Raw genomic sequence first — 22629 nt, 5'->3', positions numbered from 1 at the left:
ACACTTGGAAATTGCCGAAACATAGGTGGATTATTACTTCACAATACATATTTTAAGGATCACTATATGCTGGGCATATCCCCATGGCAGTGTTTGAAAAACATTGTTATTTACAAATATAGATCTATTTTGTGTCCCACTTGGCAAATGCATCAAAAGGAGCACTTGATTGCCTTCCTGGAATTGTTTTTGAAATATCTCTGCCTTCCCAGAAACCAGGGAGTACATGTTCAACTCTGACTGAGTCTGTGCTGACATAAAATTCAGTGAAGATGATATTTTGGAATTTCCTGATTCGTGAGTGACTCATCAAGTCATCCAAGCCAATGGTTCAGAAAACACACGGGACAAGGCCCTAGAGGTGTGACCTTGGTAAATAACAGATATTTAATAAATATTTATTGTTTTTAAATCTGCAAAGTAATCCTAAGAACTAGAATTCACTCTGGAAAGGGCATTATAATCTGGTTTGTTAATCATGAACATATCTTCCAGAAACTTAACTCTGTGCTCTGTAAACCACCTAAAGCACAGCCAATGAAATTTGTCACAGCACAGAAAGGTTTTCACTTTACCAACCCAGCCCTCATGAGCGTCGGCCAGATGCCATTACCTTCTGTGCTTTCTGAATGGACTAAGAAGGGGAGGATTAGAACCAAAGGGTTGGAGGATTTTGTCTTAAGCATCTGCCTTATGGTAAAGCCTTGAGAAAATCCAGAGGCTCCTTGACACTACCATGTAATGGCTTTCCCCATTAATGGGAAGCAGATGGGGTTAAAAGGTTGTCACTATTGTTTTAAGCAAGATTCTCACGCAACTTCCTATATCATATGTTTACAACAAAGGAAGAAAATCATCATATATCCCATGGGAAGCCCACCCCCTTCACTTTTACACGCCATGCTTACTTGCCTTTTATGTTTCTTTTAGAAAGCAAATAGAAACCAGACTCTCAGAGACAAGAATAAAGTGAAAGAGTTCTATTGGTTGTCACGCCTGGGCCACAAATTTTGTTGGAAGCTGTTTAATAAAAGAAATCAGAACACCATTGCTTCGCAGAGTGTTTGACCAATTATGATAGCAGTGGCTGAGTTCCAGATGGCAGGCACTTTCCTCATATCCCAAACTGAGTACATGGAGCTGCTTCTGGGGCATTGAAGGTTCCTACTTGGGCAGAGGGCAGGAGCTGAATGGATAATAGCCAGGAATTGTGAGCACAGGATTTTATAGGTCTCTGTCTCAGTGTCCTGCAGTTTTCATCCCGTGACATTAAAAAAAGAAGCTGAGCCCAATCTTGCCTGAGAGAGGAGACATCTCAAAATGCAGGCACTGTCACTGGCCATCCATCTGCCAACCTCCCACTTCCTGGTTTGCAGAATCTTTGTGAGGTTCTGGGTGGCAATGTGCCCAGCCTTTGCTGAGGTACTTTCCTAGCCACTGTTCCAGCCACCCTTGCTGCTAGGACTCTGGCCAATGAGACAGATGGGAAGGTCTGCTGGGGGGCTTCTGGGAAAGATCTTGCTTGCTCATTGAAGAGAAACACATTATTAATGAGGAGAACTTGCTTCTGCTGCCCTCTCCATCCTGTTTGGGATTCTGGGGCCAGGATGTGATGTTTGGTGTTGTGGTGACCATCTTGTGCCGGTAAATAGATAGAAATCAGGATCAAAAGCCAACAGGAATGGTGAGTGGAAGTTTAAAAAGAGCCTGGATCACAGGTGTCTGTAAGCCATTGTACCAGGCACAGAGCTGCCTGTCCTCAACTAAGCATGTGAGATGACTAAAGTTCTTTATTTCTTAAGCCCCGGGGAGTTGGTTATCCTGCTCCTTGTACCTGAACGCATCCAAACCAATGCATCTAATTTTGGCAGGTCCTAAAACAACCTGGCCCTTATTTTTACCCATTCCCATTTGGACAGTCCCTGTTTTATTTTCTTTACTCACCAATACTGGGAGGCAATCAAATGTGGAAGTTAAATGTGAAGGCCTTGGAACCAAATGAACCTGGGTTTGTGATCTAGGTCCATCACTTTTGAAGTTGTATAGCCTTAGGAAAATTACTCTGCCTGTGGAAACCTCACCCTTCAACTATAAAATAGATAACATAAAATGAGATAATAGTAGTACTTACATCATTGGCCTACTGTGATTATAAGAAAAAATAACGTGAGTACAACAACTATTGCGATGTTGTTACAATATTAACAATAATATTGATATTAATGTTGTTAATATCGTAACAACATTACAATAGTAATAGTACATAGTACTAACAATGGTAATGTTATTACTATTGTCATAGTAATTGTATGTGCTAGTAAGCTAGTACAGCCTTAGCACTTATGGTTGTTGTTATTACTATGATTACTGGCAGTGAATACATATGTTTGGTCACAGAGATATTACTGTGTAATGATGTCCACATTTTTCTGTAGTTGATTTTTCTCCCAACTCTTGAAATGTCATTTTTCTATATCCTAACTCCTGGTTTTTTCTCCTCCATAGTGGAATCCACGAAGTCAAGCATCCAACTCCATGGTAACTGCTAAGAGGAAAATAAGGAAGTGTAGACCATGGCTCTTTGCTAAAAGAAGCCTATAACTCAGCCTGGAAGATAATTCTGCGGAGGCTTATTGAATAAGTGTAGGGAAAAGAGCCACCTTAAAGCAACACATATCATGTGTCCATCTGGACCCCACCTGCAAGGCTAGCGTCATCTGGATAGAGAGATTAGGTGAGGAGGTAGCAGATAGGTAGGTGGAGGATCCTGAATACCTGACAAGCTGGCGGTGGGGGCATTGCCTAAACCAGTCTGTGAGGGGATATTATAGCCAGGGGCATGGAGCAGGAACCTCAAGGAGACAGTTGTGGCTCCACCATCAGACAAACCAACCCACTGCCTAGACCCATGTGCCAGGGCCTCCCAAGGAGAGTGGTCAAGGATATGCTCAAAGAGTTGAATGGAGATTCTCAAAGAGTTACATTCCTTTACATGTGACCCACACTGGGGAGTGGTGGGGGAACAGGACTTTATCTCCAAGATAAAAGTCAGTAGGCCTCAACTGTGGCTTCCACCTGGGTACTCAGATCTGTACAGCTGCCTGTCCCTTGTGCATGGTGAAGGCTCACTAGATGATAATAGCTGGGGTCAGCAGCATGGCCAGTAGAGCAACAGAATGCAGAGTAGACAAAGGGCTGGAGAGCTTGGAACTGTCCATGAGTGTGAGGAGGGGGAGGTGCCTCAGGCCGTTTGTTTTATCTGGAACCAGCCTTGGATATGCCAACACTGACACGTGAAGGGGCATGATGGGCTGGACAGCCCCAAGCATGGATCGCAACAGGCAGGAGGCACCCTGGGCTTGGCTGTTAAACAGGTTTTATGAGCTTGTATTGGCTTCAGAGCACAAGGAATGAGGTTTGTTGGCCTGGTATAGCCCTGGCTTCAAGGCTTGCTTTTGGAAGTCCCTTTCCTTGGCTTGACTTCTACCATTTGTGTTTTGAAGTCTGGCTAAATTGAATGCCAGAGATCAGAGTTTATATAAATAACCAGTGGTTATTGCTTTTGTCCTACACCAGAGCTTGTGTCTGATTGTCCTTACGTCCCAAACACAAGAGATTTGTGTGTTAGTGGGAGTGTGTGCTTTGCCCTTTGTGAATGTCTTCACCACAGTAAGATAAAAACTAGAGTGTTAAACTGTATCTCTTGGCACAGTTTAATCCCTTTGGCTTGGCTAAGATACTGACAGGTACTCTATGCTTCTGAGCAGCCCTCCCTTCCATGTTCATGTTCTTATTGCAGCTGTGGTCTCATTAAGAAAGCTCATTTGCTCAACCTCTGTTAACAGTGAAGGCCCCTGGAATCTTTATGTCCCCCAAAGAAAGAAGACTGTGGACTACAGTGTCGATGTTTTATTATTTGATTTTTTAAAATAATTTGCTTATTCCTACTTTTTCTAAAAAGGACTGGAGTCTGCTCATAATGAGAACATATGCTATACACTGTTTCCCTCTTTTTTTGTTATTTTTTGCTGTTCTGTTATTTATAACAGAGAAACACTTTATTTTATATTTTTAAAGCTCATTCACTATTTCTTTGGTAATATTTCTCTGTTTATTTTTAACTAATCTGTAATTTATCTCCTACAGTTGAGTCAAACACTGTAGTCCAGGGGCTGGCAAACTATGGCTGTTGGCCAAATCTGGACAACCACCTGTTTTTGTAAATACAGTTTTATTGGAATACAGCCATGGTCATTTGTTGATTATTGTCCATGGCTCGGCTCCTTTTGTACTACAATGGCAGAGTCAAGTAGTTAACAGGGTTAACAGAGTCTGCAAAAAAAGAGGGAAACAGGGTATAGCACTTTCCTATCTAGCCCTTTACGGAAAAGGTTTGCTAACCCCACTGTAGTTCATAGTCTAACATAATTTTGAAATATCCTGCTTGGCACTCTATGGTGGTATGTGGCAACAATCTGTATTAATTCTTCTCCATACCACTGTCACTCTGGCCTTTGAGTTCTAATTCCACTGATGCCCAGTCCTTTTTTTTTTTTGAGACATAGTCTTGCTCTGTTGCCCAGGCTGGAGTGCAGTGGCACGATCTTGGCTCACTCCAACCTCTGCCTCCCGGGTTCAAGTGATTCTCCTGCCTCAGCCTCCCAAGTAGATGGGATTACAGGCACCCGCCACCATGCCCAGCTAATTTTTGTATTTTTAGTAGAGACAGGGTTTCACCATTTTGTCCAGTCTGGTCTCGAACTCCTGACCTCAAGTGATCTGCCTGCCTCGGCCTCCCAAAGTGCTGGGATTACAGGCATGAGCCACCACACCTGACCTGAATGCCTAGTCTTACTGGTATCTATCCCACCCAGCAAGGCTGCTCTTTTCCTGTCTGTCCTGTCCAGGGAGTTATCCCTGTTCCTTGATTTCCATCCCCAACATACTACGAAAGTCATTATGGAAGTCTTAGCTAAAAGTCTGGGGTGATGGAAATAAGGCAAATAACTTTATATTGAGGACTAGACACCTAATCCTAAAATTCCTCTGGTAAGTCACTCCTGCCCTCATTAGAGATACCTTCTTGATCATCTCACTCTTTATGTCATTATCATATTGTTTGAACCCATCTCTTCCTCAATACTCATATCTGAATCTCCCTCACTTTATCATGGAGAGCAATCATGCACTTCACTCCTAACTTCTATGGTATGCTTCTATATCCTCTGACACTGGTATGTATCAGTTATAGGAAAATAACTGAAATATGAGGGGGAACATTTTTTCTGAGGCCAGAGGAACCTTGCTTCATCAGGCTTCAGGTTTCTTCAAGAAGGGACATCAATTAGTGGAACACTCATGGCCTCTCTCCACTCCATATTCACTTTTCCCCAGGGAGGAAGGATGTCTAATGTTATAGTAAGATTGGGGTAAGGACCCAGGAGGCAGAGGTTGCAGTGAGTCGAGATCGTGCCACTGCACTCCAGCCTGGGCGACACAGCCAGACTCCGTCTCAAAAAAAAAAAAAAAAAAGATATATTATCCTGTAAAACATAGGATCAAATCATCCTACCATGTGGCTTCAAAAAGAGATCTGTTAGAAGCAAAGAATAGTCCAAGAACTCATCCAGTGAGGATTTTCTGAGCTCTAAGTAACAATTTAGAAAAACCCAGAAAACTACTGGAATCATTGCTACTCAGACAGTGGTCTCTGGCCAGGAGCATCAGCATTACCTAGGAGCTTGCAGGAATGTAGAATCTCAGGCCTCACACAGACCTACCAAATCAGAATCTGTACTTTAACACAGTCCCCATGTGATTTGTGAGCACAGGAAAATTTGAGGAGCACTGAATCAAACAAAAACATTTCAGGTTGTCTCACACACTCCAGGGACAGGGATCTATCAAGGCCTGGGGAACAAACTGGAGCCAGCGGATCAAATACTATCAAGGTGCTCTGTCCCACCCTTGCCTCTGCTCCTATTTTATATTTGTTTCCACCCCCACAGCTATCTCTGATTCACTCTCCAGACTGGATTTATCTGCTTCATAGGGCCATATACAGAAAACAAAGCTGCTGAGAGCTCAACATTCTCACATTATCTCTCTCTAAAAAAAAAAAATTATTTATTTTGAGGCCAGGCTATGAGACTGGGTAATTTTTGTTTTTGTTTTGTTTTTTTGTAGAGATGGGGTCTTGCTATGTTACTCAGCCTGATCTCAAACTCCTGGGCTCAAGCGATCCTCCCGTCTTGGCCTCCCAAAGTGCTGGGATTAAAGGTGCGAGCCTCCATGCCCAGCCTCACATTACCTCTTAAGTCACTGGTAGAGAGACTGATTTCTTAGTCTAAATAACAAAATTACTGAGGAATGTGCTGATTGGCCCAACATGGGTCAGATGTTCAGCTGGGAGGAGGGGCCATCTTATGGTGGGAATAAGGCAGCTCCCACTATAGCCATATGGTTTGGGTTGGAGAGTTTTGGAGAATTTTGGATAATCTAATTAGGTGCTCACCTTTCACCCCCTCTGAACAGCTTCCGCATTGGTGCATCTGGGCAAGTTATGACTTTGAAGATAGCAGCTCAGGTTTTCCTGGATCTTATTTAAATAAGACATTAAACAATGCAACCCTTGACCTATGCCTAGAGGAGAGTGATTGGCAGTGCCTTCTTGAGGATCTCTGAATGAAGCAAATGATGTCCTACCCTCTGGTCACAATTTGCTGAAAAGTTAAAGGCCTTTGATAAGCTTCAGCAGCAGCAGAGTTGGCCCTGTTCTCATCCTGAGAGAGAGGGAGAGAGGGAGGGAGAGAGAGAGGAAGGACTGTATCATTTTAGCAATTGTCGTAGGTACTGGAATGACTATGAGCTAGCTGAACAGTTTGGGAATTGTTAGGGAACTTTAATTTTCAAACATTAATCTGGTCTCTTTGGACTGAGCTTGTAAACGATCACCCTAGGGGTAAAGTCATCATGGTGATTCTGATGATTCTTTTTTTAAGCCAAACCATCAGGCAAGCTGTTTATATGTGGTGATAACTTAGTGTATTGGTATTATGTAGAGCCTTCAGTGATAAAAAAAAATATAAACATCCCATACCCGTGGAAAGAACTACTACTCCAGCAAAGATCCTCATAAAACAATGCTTAGGACACATTGCCATGTTCAAAGAGCACATTTCATGTAAGAAGGAGTTGAAACTGGAAAGAAGATTTGAGATTGGAGGGATTATTATTATTTATTTTACTTTAAGTTCTGGAATACATGTGCAGAACATGCAGGTTTGTTACATAGGAATACATGTGCCATGGTCCTTTGCTGCACCTATCAACCTGTCAACCCATCGTCTAGGTTTTAAGCCCTGCATGCATTAGGTATTTGTCCTGATGCTCTCCCTTCCCTTGCCCACCCCCCACCCCTCGACAGGCCCCAGTGTGATGTTCCCCTCCCTATGTCCATGTGTTCTCATTGTCCAATTCCCACTTATGAGTGAAAACATGTGGTGTTTGGTTTTCTGTTCCTGTGTTAGTTTGCTGAGAATGATGGTTTCCAGCTTCATCCATGTCCCTGCAAAGGACATGAACTCATTCTTTTTTATGGCTGCATAGTATTCCATAGTGTGTATGTGTCACATTTTCTTTATCCAATGGAGGGACTATTATTAATACAGGAATGGTAGAGGGGTCTAGAATTCTGGAAATAGTACCTCCTTGGTTATTGTGCTTGACATATCATTTGAAACATGCCCAAATAGAGGTATTTGAATAATCAGGGCAGGACTTGTAGGTGCTTTGGGCTTTGCCCAAAAGTGATCACAGACAATTTGCACTTTTAAAAGAACTTCTAAAGAACAAGCATAAATAGTGTACATAACAAATAGAGTTGTGCCCAGCAAGGCAGCCCGTATCAATGTTTGACACAATGTTTGCACAACTCTACATATTATGTACACTATCCTTGGGTTTTTTTTTTTTTGAATGCTTTTTAAAAATGCAACTTGTTTGCATTTTATTTGTCCAAATTTGGTGACCAGTCACAGATCATTTGGTGTCCAACCAGCTTTTTCATAGCCTTTCAGTAGAAAATAGAACCCTTTCACAATAAGCACGATAACATGACCTCTAAAATATTAAGTTCTGCTGCAGTGGTGCCATCATTATTGTCACTGAGGACTTTTCAACCACCATGTCTATGTTATTTGGAATTCTGAATTTTCTGGTGGGATCTATGGCATTGAGACCAAAGAGGAAACAGGTCAGGCCCCCTCCAGGGAGGATATCTGCTCTTACTGTTGTAATATAGCATAAAGAGTGTGGGACTCTAGACTGCTGGCTGGACACTTCTCTCTGTTCTCCCCAGTGGGATAGTTAATAATGATGATGAACTTCGTGGGGGTGGTAACAAAATTCAATCTTAAAAAAACAAACAACAAAATCCAACCACAAAATTCAGGTAGACAAGTGAAACCAATCTCTTGGGAATCAGATCTCTCAACTGACAAGTTTCTCTACTTTTAAATTAACCATTATGGATAAAATGAATGCTGAGTTCACAGAGAAGAAGAGAATTTGAACACTTGGTTACAATAAAGGAGAAGGTCCTTTTAGAACTAAATGGAGGCATCTGTTTTATTTAAATTAAGGGTCTGTAAGTACCAGCCAGGGACTGAGTTGACAGCCACTTCTGTAATAAAGTAATAAATCATGGAGCTGGTTAAGGAAGCAAGAAACACCACATTCTTGCTTTGTTCAACCAATTAGACAATAAGCCATCTGGGTCCTTTTGCTAATTACCACCAAATACAACTTACACTATTGAATTCAGCCTTTTATTTAATTATATTAATTTATCCCAGCAACTTCAAAGACCCACAATGCCAATAATAAAGTTCATTTAAAAAATAGAGGTCTTTTAAACATTTTTTTCTTCAATCACTAATACCCTTTACGCGGTTGCCATCTGAGAATTTTTAGCTCCGTCTCAGTCTCAGGATTTAGGGAAATTTGTTTTAAATATAGATGGGTCTGAAGCAAGAAGACAGTGGCTAAAGTCTCTTCTCTAGACAGGATAATGAATCTATCTAGATTGGTACAACAGAACTGTTTGTGATGAAATGTTCTATATTCGTGCTCGCCAGTACAGTAGCCACAGGTGGGTAGTGAGCATTTGAAATGTGGCCAGTCCTTTTCTGCATCTATTGAGATAATCATGTGGTTTTTGTCTTTGGTTCTGTTTATATGCTGGATTACATTTATTGATTTGCGTATGTTGAACCAGCATTGCATCCCAGGGATGAAGCCCACTTGATCATGCTGGATAAGCTTTTTGATGTGCTGCTGGATTCGGTTTGCCAGTATTTTAATGAGGATTTTTGCATCAATGTTCATCAAGCATATTGGTCTAAAATTCTCTGTTTTGGTTGTGTCTCTGCCAGGCTTTGGTATCAGGATGATGCTGGCCTCATAAAATGAATTAGGGAGGATTCCCTCTTTTTCTATTGATTGGAATAGTTCCAGAAGGAATGGTACCAGTTCCTCCTGGTACCTCTGGTAGAGTTCGGCTTTGAATCCATTTGGTCCTGGACTTTTTTTGGTTGGTAAGCTATTGATTATTGCCACAATTTCAGAGCCTGTTATTGGTCTATTCAGAGATTCAACTTTTTCCTGGTTTAGTCTTGGGAGGGTGTATGTGTCGAGGAATTTATCCATTTCTTCTAGATTTTCTAGTTTATTTGCATAGAGGTGTTTGTAGTATTCTCTGATGGTAGTTTGTATTTCTGTGGGATCGGTGGTGATATCCCCTTTATCACTTTTTATTGCATCTATTTGATTCTTCCCTCTTTTCTTCTTTATTAATCTTGCTAGCAGTCTATCGATTTTGTTGATCTTTTCAAAAAACCAGCTCCTGGATTCATTAATTTTTTGAAGGTTTTTTTGTGTCTCTGTTTCCTTCAGTTCTGCTCTGATTTTAGTTATTTCTTGCCTTCTGTTAGCTTTTGAATGTGTTTGCTCTTGCTTTTCTAGTTCTTTTAATTGTGATGTTAGGGTGTCACTTTTGGATCTTTCCTGCTTTGTCTTGTGGGCATTTAGTGCTATAAATTTCCCTCTACACACTGCTTTGAATGTGTCCCAGAGATTCTGGTATGTTGTGTCTTTGTTCTCATTGGTTTCAAAGAACATCTTTATTTCTGCCTTCATTTCAGAAAAGACCTTTGATGAAATTCAACAACCCTTCATGCTAAAAACTCTCAATAAATTAGGTATTGATGGGACGTATCTCAAAATAATAAGAGCTATCTATGACAAACCCACAGCCAATATCATACTGAATGGGCAAAAACTGGAAGTATTCCCTTTGAAAACTGGCACAAGACAGGGATGCCCTCTCTCACCACTCCAGTCAACATAGTGTTGGAAGTTCTGGCCAGGGCAATTAGGCAGGAGAAGGAAATAAAGGGCATTCAATTAGGAAAACAGGAAGTCAAATTGTCCCTGTTTGCAGATGACATGATTGTATATCTAGAAAACCCCATTGTCTCAGCCCAAAATCTCCTCAAGCTGATAAGCAACTTCAGCAAAGTCTTAGGATACAAAATCAATGTACAAAAATCACAAGCATTCTTGTACACCAATAACAGACAAACAGAGAGCCAAATCATGAGTGAACTCCCATTCACAATTGCTTCAAAGAGAATAGAATACCTAGGAATCCAACTTACAAGGGATGTGAAGGACCTCTTCAAGGAGAACTACAAACCACTGCTCAATGAAATAAAAGAGGATACAAACAAATGGAAGAACATTCCATGCTCGTGGGTAGGAAGAATCAATATCATGAAAATGGCCATACTGCCCAAGGTAATTTATAGATTCTATGCCATCCCCATCAAGCTACCAATGACTTTCTTCACAGAACTGGAAAAAACTATTTTAAAGTTCATATGGAACCAAAAAAGAGCCTGCATCGCCAAGTCAATCCTAAGCCAAAAGAACAAAGCTGGAGGCATCACGCTACCTGACTTCAAACTATACTACATGGCTACAGTAACCAAAACAGCATGGTACTGGTACCAAAACAGAGATATAGATCAATGGAACAGAACAGAGCCCTCAGAAATAATGCCGCATATCTACAACCATCTGATCTTTGACAAACCTGACAAAAACAAGCAATGGGGAAAGGATTCCCTATTTAATAAATGGTGCTGGGAAAACTGGCTAGCCATATGTAGAAAGCTGAAACTGGATCCCTTCCTTACACCTTATACAAAAATTAATTCAAGATGGATTAAAGACTTACATGTTAGACCTAAAACCATAAAAACTCTAGAAGAAAACCTAGGCAATACCATTCAGGGCATAGGCATAGGCAAGTACTTCATGTCTAAAACATGAAAAGCAATGGCAACAAAAGCCAAAATTGACAAATGGGATCTAATTAAACTAAAGAGCTTCTGCACAGCAAAAGCAACTACCATCAGAGTGAACAGGCAACCTACAAAATGGGAGAAAATTTTTGCAACCTACTCATCTAACAAAGGGCTAATATCCAGAATCTACAAAGAACTTAAACAAATTTACAAGAAAAAATCAAACAACCCCATCAAAAAGTGGGCAGAGGACATGAACAGACACTTCTCAAAAGAAGACATTTTTCAGCCAAAAAACACATGCAAAAACGCTCATCATCACTGGCCATCAGAGAAATGCAAATCAAAACCACAATGAGATACCATCTCACACCAGTTAGAATGGCCATCATTAAAAAGTCAGGGAACAACAGGTGCTGGAGAGGATGTGGAGAAATAGGAACACTTTTACACTGTTGGTGGGACTGTAAACTAGTTCAACCATTGTGGAAGTTGGTGTGGCGATTCCTCAGGGATCTAGAACTAGAAATACCATTTGACCCAGCCATCCCATTACTGGGTATATACCCAAAGGATTATAAATCATGCTGCTATAAAGACACATGCACATGTATGTTTATTGTGGCACTATTCACAATAGCGAAGACTTGGAACCAACCCAAATGTCCAAAAACGATAGACTGGATTAAGAAAATGTGGCACCTATACACCATGGAATACTATGCAGCCATAAAAAATGATGAGTTCATGTCCTTTGAAGGGACATGGATGAAGCTGGAAACCATCATTCTCAGCAAACTATCGCAAGGACAAAAAACCAAACACCACATGTTCTCACTCATAGGTGGGAATTGAACAATGAGAACACACGGACACAGGAAGGGGAACATCACACTCCGGGGACTGTTGTGGGGTGGGGAGAGGGGGGAGGGATAGCATTAGGAGATATACCTAATGCTAAATGATGAGTTAATGGGTGCAGCACACCAACATGGCACATGTATACACATGTAACAAACCTGCACATTGTACCCTAGAACTTAAAGTATAATAATTAAAAATATATATATAAGCATTTAAAAAAATGTGGCCAGTCCAACTGAGGAATTGAGTTTTAAATTTTCTTTGATTTTAACGGATTTACATTAAAATAGCCACATTTGGTTAGTGGCTACCATATTAGATGGCGAAGGTCCAGAATGTATTCTGAGGAAGGAGAAATGCAGTGTACCCTTGACTTAGCAGGTAGACAATGAATACATAGTTATGATAGGTATTGTTTGGAAACACTGCACTTGCCACTCAGTTTTTCTTATTTGAAGGATACTGTGTTCTGAGATAGCCCAAAGGAGATTAGCATCTTTAGGGGAAGATTTCTAAGCTGACCATGTGGAAAGGTAGGTAACTCCATCTGGGGAAAAATGAATATGAATGGTGTTTATTAAATAGCAGAACCCATCCCATTCGGCAACTCTTACGGCTGAACTAGGTAAGCCAAGTCATAGCAAGGAAAGTCATTTAGTTCTGACTAGCCTCAGATGTGCTCCAGATGAGCTGTGTTCCCCACACTCATGGACATTCAACCTGTGGACACATTTGGGGGTTCCAGACAGTTATACGGGCTCAGAGATGGCCCTGTCAGCTCTCATGGACATTGACACCCAAATGTTACCTGTCATAAGAATTTTGGCTCAGGCTCTGGCATTTTCCTCCCAGGAAAAAATGCTTGCTTTTTTGAAAGGTTGCTGTTTCTGCTCCAGTCAGTGCAAACCCTGTAACAGAGTATCAGGAGAGTTTCTCTTTTTTTTTTATTTTTATTTTTTTTGAGATGGAGTCTCATTCTGTCACCCAGGTTGGAGTGCAATGGCCTGATCTCAGCTCACTGCAACCTCTGCCTCCTGGGTTCAAGCAATTCTGCTGCCTCAGCCTCCCAAGTAGCTGGGATTACAGTCATGCGCCACCACGCCCAGCTAATTTTTATATTTTTGGTAGAGACAAGGTTTTGCAATGTTGACCAGGCTGGTCTCGAACCCCTGACCTCAGGTGATCCGCCCACCTCGGCCTCCCAAGGTGCTGGAATTACAGGCATGAGCCACCGCGCCCGGCAGGAGAGTTTCTCAACTGTGAAAACCTTTGTTAATGGGAATGCTCAAATTGTGCTGGTACTTCTAACACCAATGACTAAAGAGAAATCGATTGCAAGAGAATCTGGTTATGGTTATGGTTAACCAAGTTAGCGAAGAGCTAGGGCAGGGGGAATAGAGGTAGATCCTCAGTAGGAAGGAAATTCTCCATAATGGGGGAAATTCTCACTAACATGAAAATGTCTTTTCCCAAGTCTCTTGACGCTTTTCAGCTGCTGGGTTGAGCTGGAGAATTGGGCCAAAGTGCGCTTGCAACTTCTCTCCAATCCTAAACCTCCTCTCTGTAGCTTCCTTTCCTTCTTCTGAGATATGGCTTAACAAATGAACACAGCGTTTGTGCTAATAAACCCAATTCAGAGTTTTTGGAATGTCAGGTCATTACATCTGCTTCACCCTTTAATTTTCATGGTTGGCCAAACAGACAATCCAAGTTAAGGCCATTTGAAGACAAATAAATTGATCCATTGGATTTATGTATCCTGGAGGTGCTGCCAGAGAATGTCCAGGCCAGAGAGAAAGCAATTGTTAAGTGCTCAGCGGAGAAAAACAAATAATCTTCTGTACTATGTAATAATCATTTCCCAGTGATGAAGACAACGGTACAATGGATCCCTTTTTTTTTTTAAAGCAGCCAGCAGTCAATGAAATAAGGTGTGAAAAGGAGAAACTTCCTATATTCTTTCATGGAGCTTTTTTCTCTCCTAACACCAGAAGCACACACACACAAAAGGATCAGCTTCATGAAATATATAAGCTCTTTAAGTTCACTTGGAGCTGAACTGTGATGGCCAAAATTCTCTTTTCCTTCTGACATTGACATTCATCGTTCATCCACAGCATTGACCTGGTCAAATCGCCACTGCTGGCAGGCTTTTCCATCACATGGACGCAGGTACAAATCTTTATTGTTTTCTTGCACCACAGCTTCCATGCATTTCCCAGAAAGAATGTGGACAATCATCCCATTCTAAAAAGAGAAAAGAAAAAAGAAAAGAAAACGAGTCCCCCACAATCAGTCAGCAAAAGAAAATATTTTTAAGATTTGTGCTAATCATTAAGAGAATAACAGATGGTGTGAACTGGCCTGGAAGGAATTGTGGTATTTTGATTAACATAAAATATAAATTAGGTAGCCCTAAAATTTGGATGTCACTCAAAACCTTAGGGGTAACTAATCCAATTATCTTTATTGTAGTTGTGTAATTTCTTAGAAAGTTCTGATTAGTATAATTCCCAGAGCATTTTCAGTCTTTATGCTGCATTTGTGACATTCATTGTTATCACTGTAGTTGTAAATTTCTGCTTTCAAAACGGTTTAATCCACTTTACCTTCTGTTAATCCTGCAGTTGGGCACTGTTGTTACCAGGCTGTGGTAGTGAGCAAGACCTCTAGGATATACTGAAGGCCTAAATCAGCCATGTTCAGAAGACCTTGGCTATTCCCTGCTCAAAATCACCAGATTTAATATTGAATCCAACCTTCTCCTTTTCAAGAAAAATTTAATTTCTTTATGAAAAGTTAAACAACCTTAATCAGCAATGCTGAAAATGCCTATTTATTTATTCATCATTCATTTATTAACGTTTGAGATTGATATGGTTTCGTTCTGTGTCCCCACCGAAATCTCATGTTGAATTATAATTCCCAGTGTTGGAAGAGGGGCCTGGTGGGAGGTGATTGAATCATGGGGCAGACTTCCCCTTGCTGTTCTCTTGATAGAGTTCTCACAGGATTGGTTGTTTGGAAGTGTGTAGCACCTCCTCCTTTGCTCTCTCTCTCCCCTGCTCCGCCATGTGAGGACGGGGCTTGCTTCCTCTTCACCTTCTGCCATGATTGTAAGTTTCCTGAGGCCTCCTCAGCCATGCTTCCTGTGCAGCCTGCAGAACTGTGAGTCAATTAAACCTCTTTTTCTTCATAGATTACCCAGTCTCCGGTATGTCTTTATAGCAGTGTGAGAACAGACTAGTATAGAGATCATAATACTACCCCTTTAAAGTACACAAGTTGGTGGTTTTTAGTATATTCACAAAGTTGTGCAACCTTCACTCCTATCTAATTCCAGAATATTTTCATTACTGTAAAAAGAAACCCACTACCCAACAGCAGTCACTCCCCATTCCTCCCTCCTCCCAGCAATTAATCATTAATCTACTTTCTATATTTATGGATTTTCCTATTCTGGACATTTCATATAAATGGAACTATATAAATGTGGCCTTTTGTAACTGGCTTCTTTCACTTTGTGTAATTTTTTTTTTTCCAAGAAGGAGTCTTGCTCACTCAGGCAGGAGTACAGTGGCGTGATCTTGGCTCATTGCAACCTCCATCTCCCAGGTTCAAGCGATTCTCCTACTGCAGCCTCCTGTGTAGCTGGGATCACAGGCATGTGACACCATGCCCGGCTAATTTTTTGTATTTTTAGTAGAGATGGGTTTTCACCATATTGGCCAGGCTGGTCTTGAACTCCTGACCCCAAGTGATCCACCCACCTCTGCCTCCCAAAGCATTGGGCACTGTGTGTAATATTTTTAAGGTACATCCATGTTGTACCACAAAACTTTTTCTTTCTTTTTTTCTTTTTCTTGTATTTATTTATTTATTTATTTATTTTGAGACAGAGTCTCTCTCTGTTGCCCAGGCTGGAGTACAGTGGCACGATCTCAGCTCAATGCAACCTCTGCCTCCTGGGTTCACGCGATTCTCCTGCCTCAACCTCCTGAGTAGCTGAGACTATAGGCGCACACCACCACACCTGGCTAGTTTTTGTATTTTAGTAGAAGCGGGGTTTCACCATATTGGCCAGGCTGGTCTCGAACTCCTGACCTCATGATCCGCCTGTCTCAGCCTCCCAAAGTGCTGGGATTACAGGCATGGAACCATTGAGCCTGGCCTCTTTTTTAAAAAAATTGTGATAAAAACACACAGCAAAACTTTTACCATCTTAGGCATTTTTAAGTGTAAAGTTTAGTAGTTGATGTAGTTTGGATGTTGGTCCCCACCTAAATCTCATGTTGAATTGTAATTCCCAGTGCTGGAGGTGGGGCTTGGTGGGGGATGTTTGGATCATGGGGACAGATCCCTCATGGCTTCATGCTGTCTTCACCATAGTGAGTTGTTGAGGATCTGGTCATTTAAGAGTGTGTGGCACCCCCTCCTCCACTCTCTTTCTTTTGTTCCTGCTTTCACCATGTGATATGCCTGCTCCCACTTCATCTTCTGCCATGAGTAAAAGCTCTCTGAGGCCTCCCCAGAAGCAGATGCCACTATGCTTCCTATACAGCCTGCAGAACCATGAGCCAATTAAACCTCTTTTCTTATAAATTACCCATTCTCTAGTATTGCTTTATAGCAATGCAAGAATGGCCTAATAGGCCTGGTGCGGTGGCTCAGTTATAATCCCAGCACTTTGGGAGGCCGAGGCGGGCAGATCACCTGATGTCAGGAGTTCGAGACCAGCCTGGCCAACATGGAGGAAACCCTGTCTCTACTAAAAATACAAAATTAGCTGGGTGTGGTGGCAGGCACCTCTAATCTCAGCTACTAAGGAGGCTGAGGCAGGAGAATCGCTTGAACCCGGGAGGCAGAGGTTGCAGTGAGCCGAGATCCTGCCATTGAAATCTAGCCTAGGCAACAAGAGCAAAACTCCATCTTTAAAAAAAAAAGAATGGCCTACAACAGTAGTGTTAAATATATTCACATTGTTATGAAACATATCCAGAACTTTTTCATCTTGTAAAACTGAAACTCTGTAACCATTAATAAACAAATTCCCTTTTTCTCCTCCTCTGCCTGCCCCTGGTAACCACTATTTTATTTTCTGTTTCTATTAATTTGACTACTTTAGATATCTCATATAAGTGGAATCGTACAGTTTTTGTCCTTGTGCGATGGGTTTATTTCACCAGCATAACGTCCTCAAGATATGCCAAGATATGCCCGTGTTGTAGCAGGTGATGGGATTTTCTTCATTTTTAAGGCTGAATAATAGGTGTATGCCACATTTTGTTATCTCTTCACCCATGGTGGACACCTGGGTTGCTTTCACTTCTTGGCTATTGTAAACAGTGCCACCATGAATAGTACCTCATTCCTTTTTCTGGCTGAATGATAACTTTTAGAAGTATTATTTATTAATGCCTGAAATATGCTGGGTGTATCTTACTCCCTAATCTTTTACTTCTTATTTTTAAGTGCTGTTTCTAAAGTGTATCTTATTCATAGGACTTGTTTAGAAAAATACTTTATGATCATTTATAAAGGACCTTAACTTGACTTATAAGACTTCTTTGAGGCCAGGCATGGTGGCTGACACCTGTAATCCCAGCACTTTGTGAGGCTAAGGTAGGTGGATCACCTGAGGTCAGGAGTTCGAGAACAACCTGGCCAACATGGCAAAACCCTGTCTCTACTAAAAATACAAAAAGTAGCCAGGCACACTGGCTCACACCTGCAATCCTAGCTATTCAGGAGGCTGAGGCACAAGAATCACTTGAACCTGGGAGGCACAGGCTGCAGTGAGCCGAGATCACACCACTGCACTCCAACCTGGGTAACAGAGTGAGACCCTGTCTCAAAAAAACAAAAAAGACTTCTCTGAGCATGTATGGGCCCCTTGAGTCCTGCCTTCAGTTGGTCACCAAAGCCCCAGATGCTTTGTTCTCAAGTGCTTATTGTGCACTTAGCTTGAGTTTTCTATCATGATTTTCTTCTTTCACAGCCTGCTTTAAGAGTACCAATGCACAGGATTCTGCTTAGTCATTTTATCCTTTTTATTCCCCAGCAGAAGTTGAAGAAAAGAAATTTTTAAAAGGTGTATGTTTATTTTTTTGTATATTAATACCCCAACTCATTTCAGGAAGAATTTGAGGTAGAGAAAAAGCTGTGTATGGACACAGTGTTGATACTGTCATCTTCCAATTCCGATTCTGTATACGGGACCTGCCCACTCTCCCTACGTACTGACATTCCTCCTATTTCCTCCCTAACTTCTGGAAAGGATCTATAGTTTCTTTCCCCCAGGGTAATAGGGGTCAAAATTTTACTAAAATGATGAAATACTTACAGTGGAGTTTGCATTAAAAGGAAGAAAGTGGTATCTATATATCTATATATTTACATCTACATCTATATCTAAAGTTTCTTGGTGGGGGGAGGGACTTTGAATTGCTCCTAAAACCATACCACCAAGGTGGCTGAACGCTCCTTGTAACATGCCTCACCATCCTACTTGTGAACTGAGCCAATAAACTTCAAAAAGAGGCGGATCCCTCTCTCTGCAATGACCAGCATCAGAGCTACACAGAGACCTGGCAAATCATTACACATGAAGATGCCAGTGGGCCAACTTTGCTGCCGGGTTGCCTTTGCTCAACCCTGAGGCCTTACTGCCCAGCCACTAAGTTCAAAAGCAGAGGCAGAGGTCCCTAATACCTGACCTCTTGGAAGAGCCCAGGATGCCATGCCAACCAGCAGTTCCTTCTGACCAGCAGTACTACCAGGCTCTTCCTGAACAGATTACTCACCTCCTGGAAGTCCCAGTGCTGCTGGTGGATGGCCAGGCCTTCCTCCGTGCAGTTCTGAAGAATCACCTGCTCCTGCCTGACAGCAAAGCACAGGTGCTGTGGGCTGCCAAAGTGAATCTCCTTCCTGCTGGTGTGCTGCAGGTACTGTGACAAAAGCAATGGTTGTTAGCGCAGCTACAAAGAGATCCTCTCCAAAGCTGTAGAGGAGGTAAGAAGAACCCACTATAGAGCTGAGGTCTAGGGGCAATCTTCAGATTCTGTCAGGGTCAGCAAGACCATATCTCATGGTCAAGTCCAAAAACATGCTGCTAGACTAGTCATAGCCTCTGAAGTCCCCACATTCCAGCTGCTCTCACATTCATATTTACACATCCTGGCATGTTTCTCTGTTACTTTATTTACTGTATCATAGGTGAGGCCATAAAAAGTGCTGTGTGTTTTGTTAGTAGACCGTTGAAAGCACAGATGAGGAACCTCTCTGAAGCCCAGGTTGATGTCTTTCTGGAGAGCCCTGACCTGCTCCTAAAACTAATTTTCCTGCAGTGTGTTGTATCTGCTGGCTCTCACTCATGGTTATTGTTTCCTCTAGTGTTTTGTAGTGTTGGATTGTGCACACCTTTGAGAGGGGCTTTAACTGTGAGGATCTTGCGAGGATTAATTAGAAGGCATGTCCTGAAAAGTCTATTTTCTGTTTGTTTCTGTCAGATGCAGCCTGAACCCATTTTTACATTAATTTTGTGGCTTATAGACAGGATCAGCTTCATGGGTATGTGACCTGTGCAGTCACATGGGGCCTCATGCTTAGACGGGTTTAATACTCTTGGTTTAATAAACTTGATTTAATGCTCTGCTGTCACTGTCTTGAAATTCTTAATAATTGTCAAATTAAAGACTACATTGTTATCTTGTACTGGGCCCTGCAATTAGATAGCCTGTCCTGCTTGAGGATTCCCAAGCTACACAATTAGTACACATGTGAACCTAAGCCCATATTAGATGCAAGCTTGTGGTTAAAAATTCTCAGGGGAGAGTAATTTGTTTCCTACTCAAAGCCCCTGTAGGGACAAGCTTCTTGCCATTTTCCTGTGGCAGGGCGTGGGTTTTTCTAGTCAAACTTTTCAAGGACAGTTTACCCTTTGAAGGTCAAAGCTGGCTTGCTATGGGAGTGTCATTTCTGACTTCTGATCTCTCATGGGCTGAAGGTGGGCTCTCTTCACTTATCCCTTGCATGGAGCCAACAGCTGTAGATTCCTGGGGTTAACAGTGACCATCCCTCACACTTGGTAGGGCAGTTTCACCCATGTCCAATTCCTCTACTTTCAGTTGTCTCTTCTTTTTTGACCCCTGGAGGTTTTCCTTTCTTTCTTATAAACTCATTTATTCATGAAAAAGGGTGTTTCATATTTTTTTATCCGGCATATCTTATCTAGGTGTTTATAGGGAAGGGCTTTCAACTTATCTAGTTTACAATATTGCAGGATCCTAAAGTCCTTACTATTTCAAAAAAAAAAAAAAAAAAGAACAAGAAAGAGCTAATATTCCTTTTGCATGAAGGAGGCCATATTGTTCTTTTGTTTCTTTATTTTTTTTTTTATTCTTCTTTTTCAAACTCAGAATAATCTCTGTAGAGGCTTCATTATTCTTAATTGCAGGTGAGGAAACCAGGATTTAAAGAAACCTGCCAAGATCACACAGCTAGAAAATGAGGGAGCTCAGATTCAAACCGAGCTATGTCTGACTGCAAAGCTTGAACAATTTTCACACTACCATGTGGCTTCTTCACTCAGCACTTGATGTTTATGTCTGCGTCCCTTGTGCCAGGTGTGAATGCCTATCAGTATGTCCTAGGACATTGGTAGAGGGCAGAGCCAAAGGAGGCCGGATGGATCCTGAGCATCTCCCTCCCATGTCTTATAGGCCCACAGCCTGCCCCCAGGAACCCAGGGCCTGCACTGCCAAGCCCAGCCTCAGCCAGCCTTCCATGCAGGGCTGGACCACAGACCCTCAGAGAGATGCTATCTTTTGCCCCCGGGATCTTTGATTCTCATCCAGTGAATCTCTCCAGGAAATTATACTTTGATGTTTGTTTTTATTAGGGGCCTTTGGGATGTGATAACTTAAAAGTCCCTATCACAGCCTGAAAAAAGAGAGACTTGGGGACAAGCTAGGCTTTCTAGGTTGTCATCAGTTGTGGAAAGAAGTGGCCCTACCAGCCCTCAGCTAGCAACGGCGGAGGGTTTCTCCCACTTTGGGCAGTTCCTCCATGACGAAAATTTTGAAGAGAAGAATTACTCCTAAGATATGAGGAGACCTTCCTAATGACCAAATGGTGCTGGAGGCTGGGACGACCCTGTTGCCTCTAGATCCTTATCCTGATTTGATTACCTTCTTCTTCAGTCCTCGGACAATTGAACCCTGCCTGAATCCTGGAGGCTTCTGAGTTTGCAATCCCTGGGCTAGTGACCCTAAGCCTCAGTTTTCTCATCCGTCAAATGAAAAGTTTGGCTAAACAGCCTCTCCATTTCCCTTTAACTAAGATGCTTTTATTTTCTGACAATGGCCTATGTCTGTGCTTACAGATGGAGGTGAGGTGAGGAGAGCTGTGATGAGTCATTACAGTGAGGGACCATGGCAGTTAAGGGACATGGGACCACAGAAATAAGATACCTCAAAGGGAAGTATAGGGCATCCCAGAAAAATATCACCCACTTTCAAGTCTTCTTGGGCTATGATCCATCCTGAGAAGTCTGACTACCCACCTGTTGCTGCCGGCTGTCACTGCAAGGAGCCAACATCATGGGACAGCCCAGGATGTCCCCTTCTGCCTGGCAGTCTGCACAGAGCCCAAGTCCAGTGTTGTGGAGCTGAAAGTGGACACACATACAGGAGTGAATTCCAAATTCCACTGTAAAGACACCCTTGGTCAGGCACCATTCCTTTGCTGTATTCTCTGGAGTGCAGCCCAAGGCGCATTGTTCAGGCCATAACAACAGGTGTGGTCAAGCTGAAGCCACTGACCCTAAGGGACAGGCCTCTTGGAGGAGGTGCTTTGGGGTAGGTAATGGGGCAAAACCCAGCCACCTTCCTCAGACTTGGGATGGGCCCAAGGCCTCTGAGGCCCTGCTAAACCGTGAATGGTTGACCAGGGACATGGAAGAGCTGAACATCTAGTTCTAGTCTTGGGAAGCTTCCCTCTCCCTCCCCATCTTCCCTGGGTCATGCCTTGCCTTTCCAGAGAACCTGGGCCTGGGTTCAGATGGGTACAGCTCAGGGTAGACATTAGCCAGAAACCAGTGGAATGTCCGACAACCCAGTCTCCTTTGCAGCTGCAAGCGTTCCGTGCAGTCTGGCTTCTCAGCCTGGGAAGGAGAAAGACACAAGCAGGATGATGAAAGCTTGTCTTGCCCAGAATTCACATGGTTGGGGATGGATTGGCTGGGAAGAAGCTGAAGGATCAGGACAGAAGGAAGGGGCCAAGACCACAGTTCTCCAGGGCTGCAGTGGGGAGGGTCATGTGTTGGGAGAAGAAGGTCTGGAAGGGATAGAATAGCACAGATCTTCCTCACAGAGAGTTGTGGAACCAGCAAGACTGT

General features: G+C 42.3%; 1 protein-coding gene across 3 annotated transcripts in view; it reads right to left on the bottom strand.

Annotated features, from left to right (window-relative positions):
• The window catches only part of GALNT15 (polypeptide N-acetylgalactosaminyltransferase 15), a 73091-nt gene that overhangs the window by 5709 nt on the left and 44753 nt on the right, over positions 1-22629 (bottom strand). Inside the window, exons 7-10 of one of the 3 annotated variants that reach the window (XM_030816863.1) lie at positions 22264-22395; positions 21796-21900; positions 19037-19180; positions 6706-6782 (exon numbers count right to left, since the gene is read on the bottom strand). In XM_030816863.1, coding sequence (XP_030672723.1) covers positions 6706-6782; positions 19037-19180; positions 21796-21900; positions 22264-22395 — 458 coding nt within the window. Of the gene's footprint in view, positions 1-6474; positions 6783-12500; positions 14481-19036; positions 19181-21795; positions 21901-22263; positions 22396-22629 lie in introns of those variants that run through there. The other 2 variants (XM_012508604.2, XM_030816862.1) reach the window with 2 other exon arrangements.

This window comes from Nomascus leucogenys, chromosome 8 (genome assembly GCF_006542625.1).
Source record: "Nomascus leucogenys isolate Asia chromosome 8, Asia_NLE_v1, whole genome shotgun sequence".
Classification (NCBI taxonomy): Eukaryota; Metazoa; Chordata; class Mammalia; order Primates; family Hylobatidae; genus Nomascus; species Nomascus leucogenys.
This window is presented reverse-complemented; position numbering and strand designations above follow the sequence as displayed.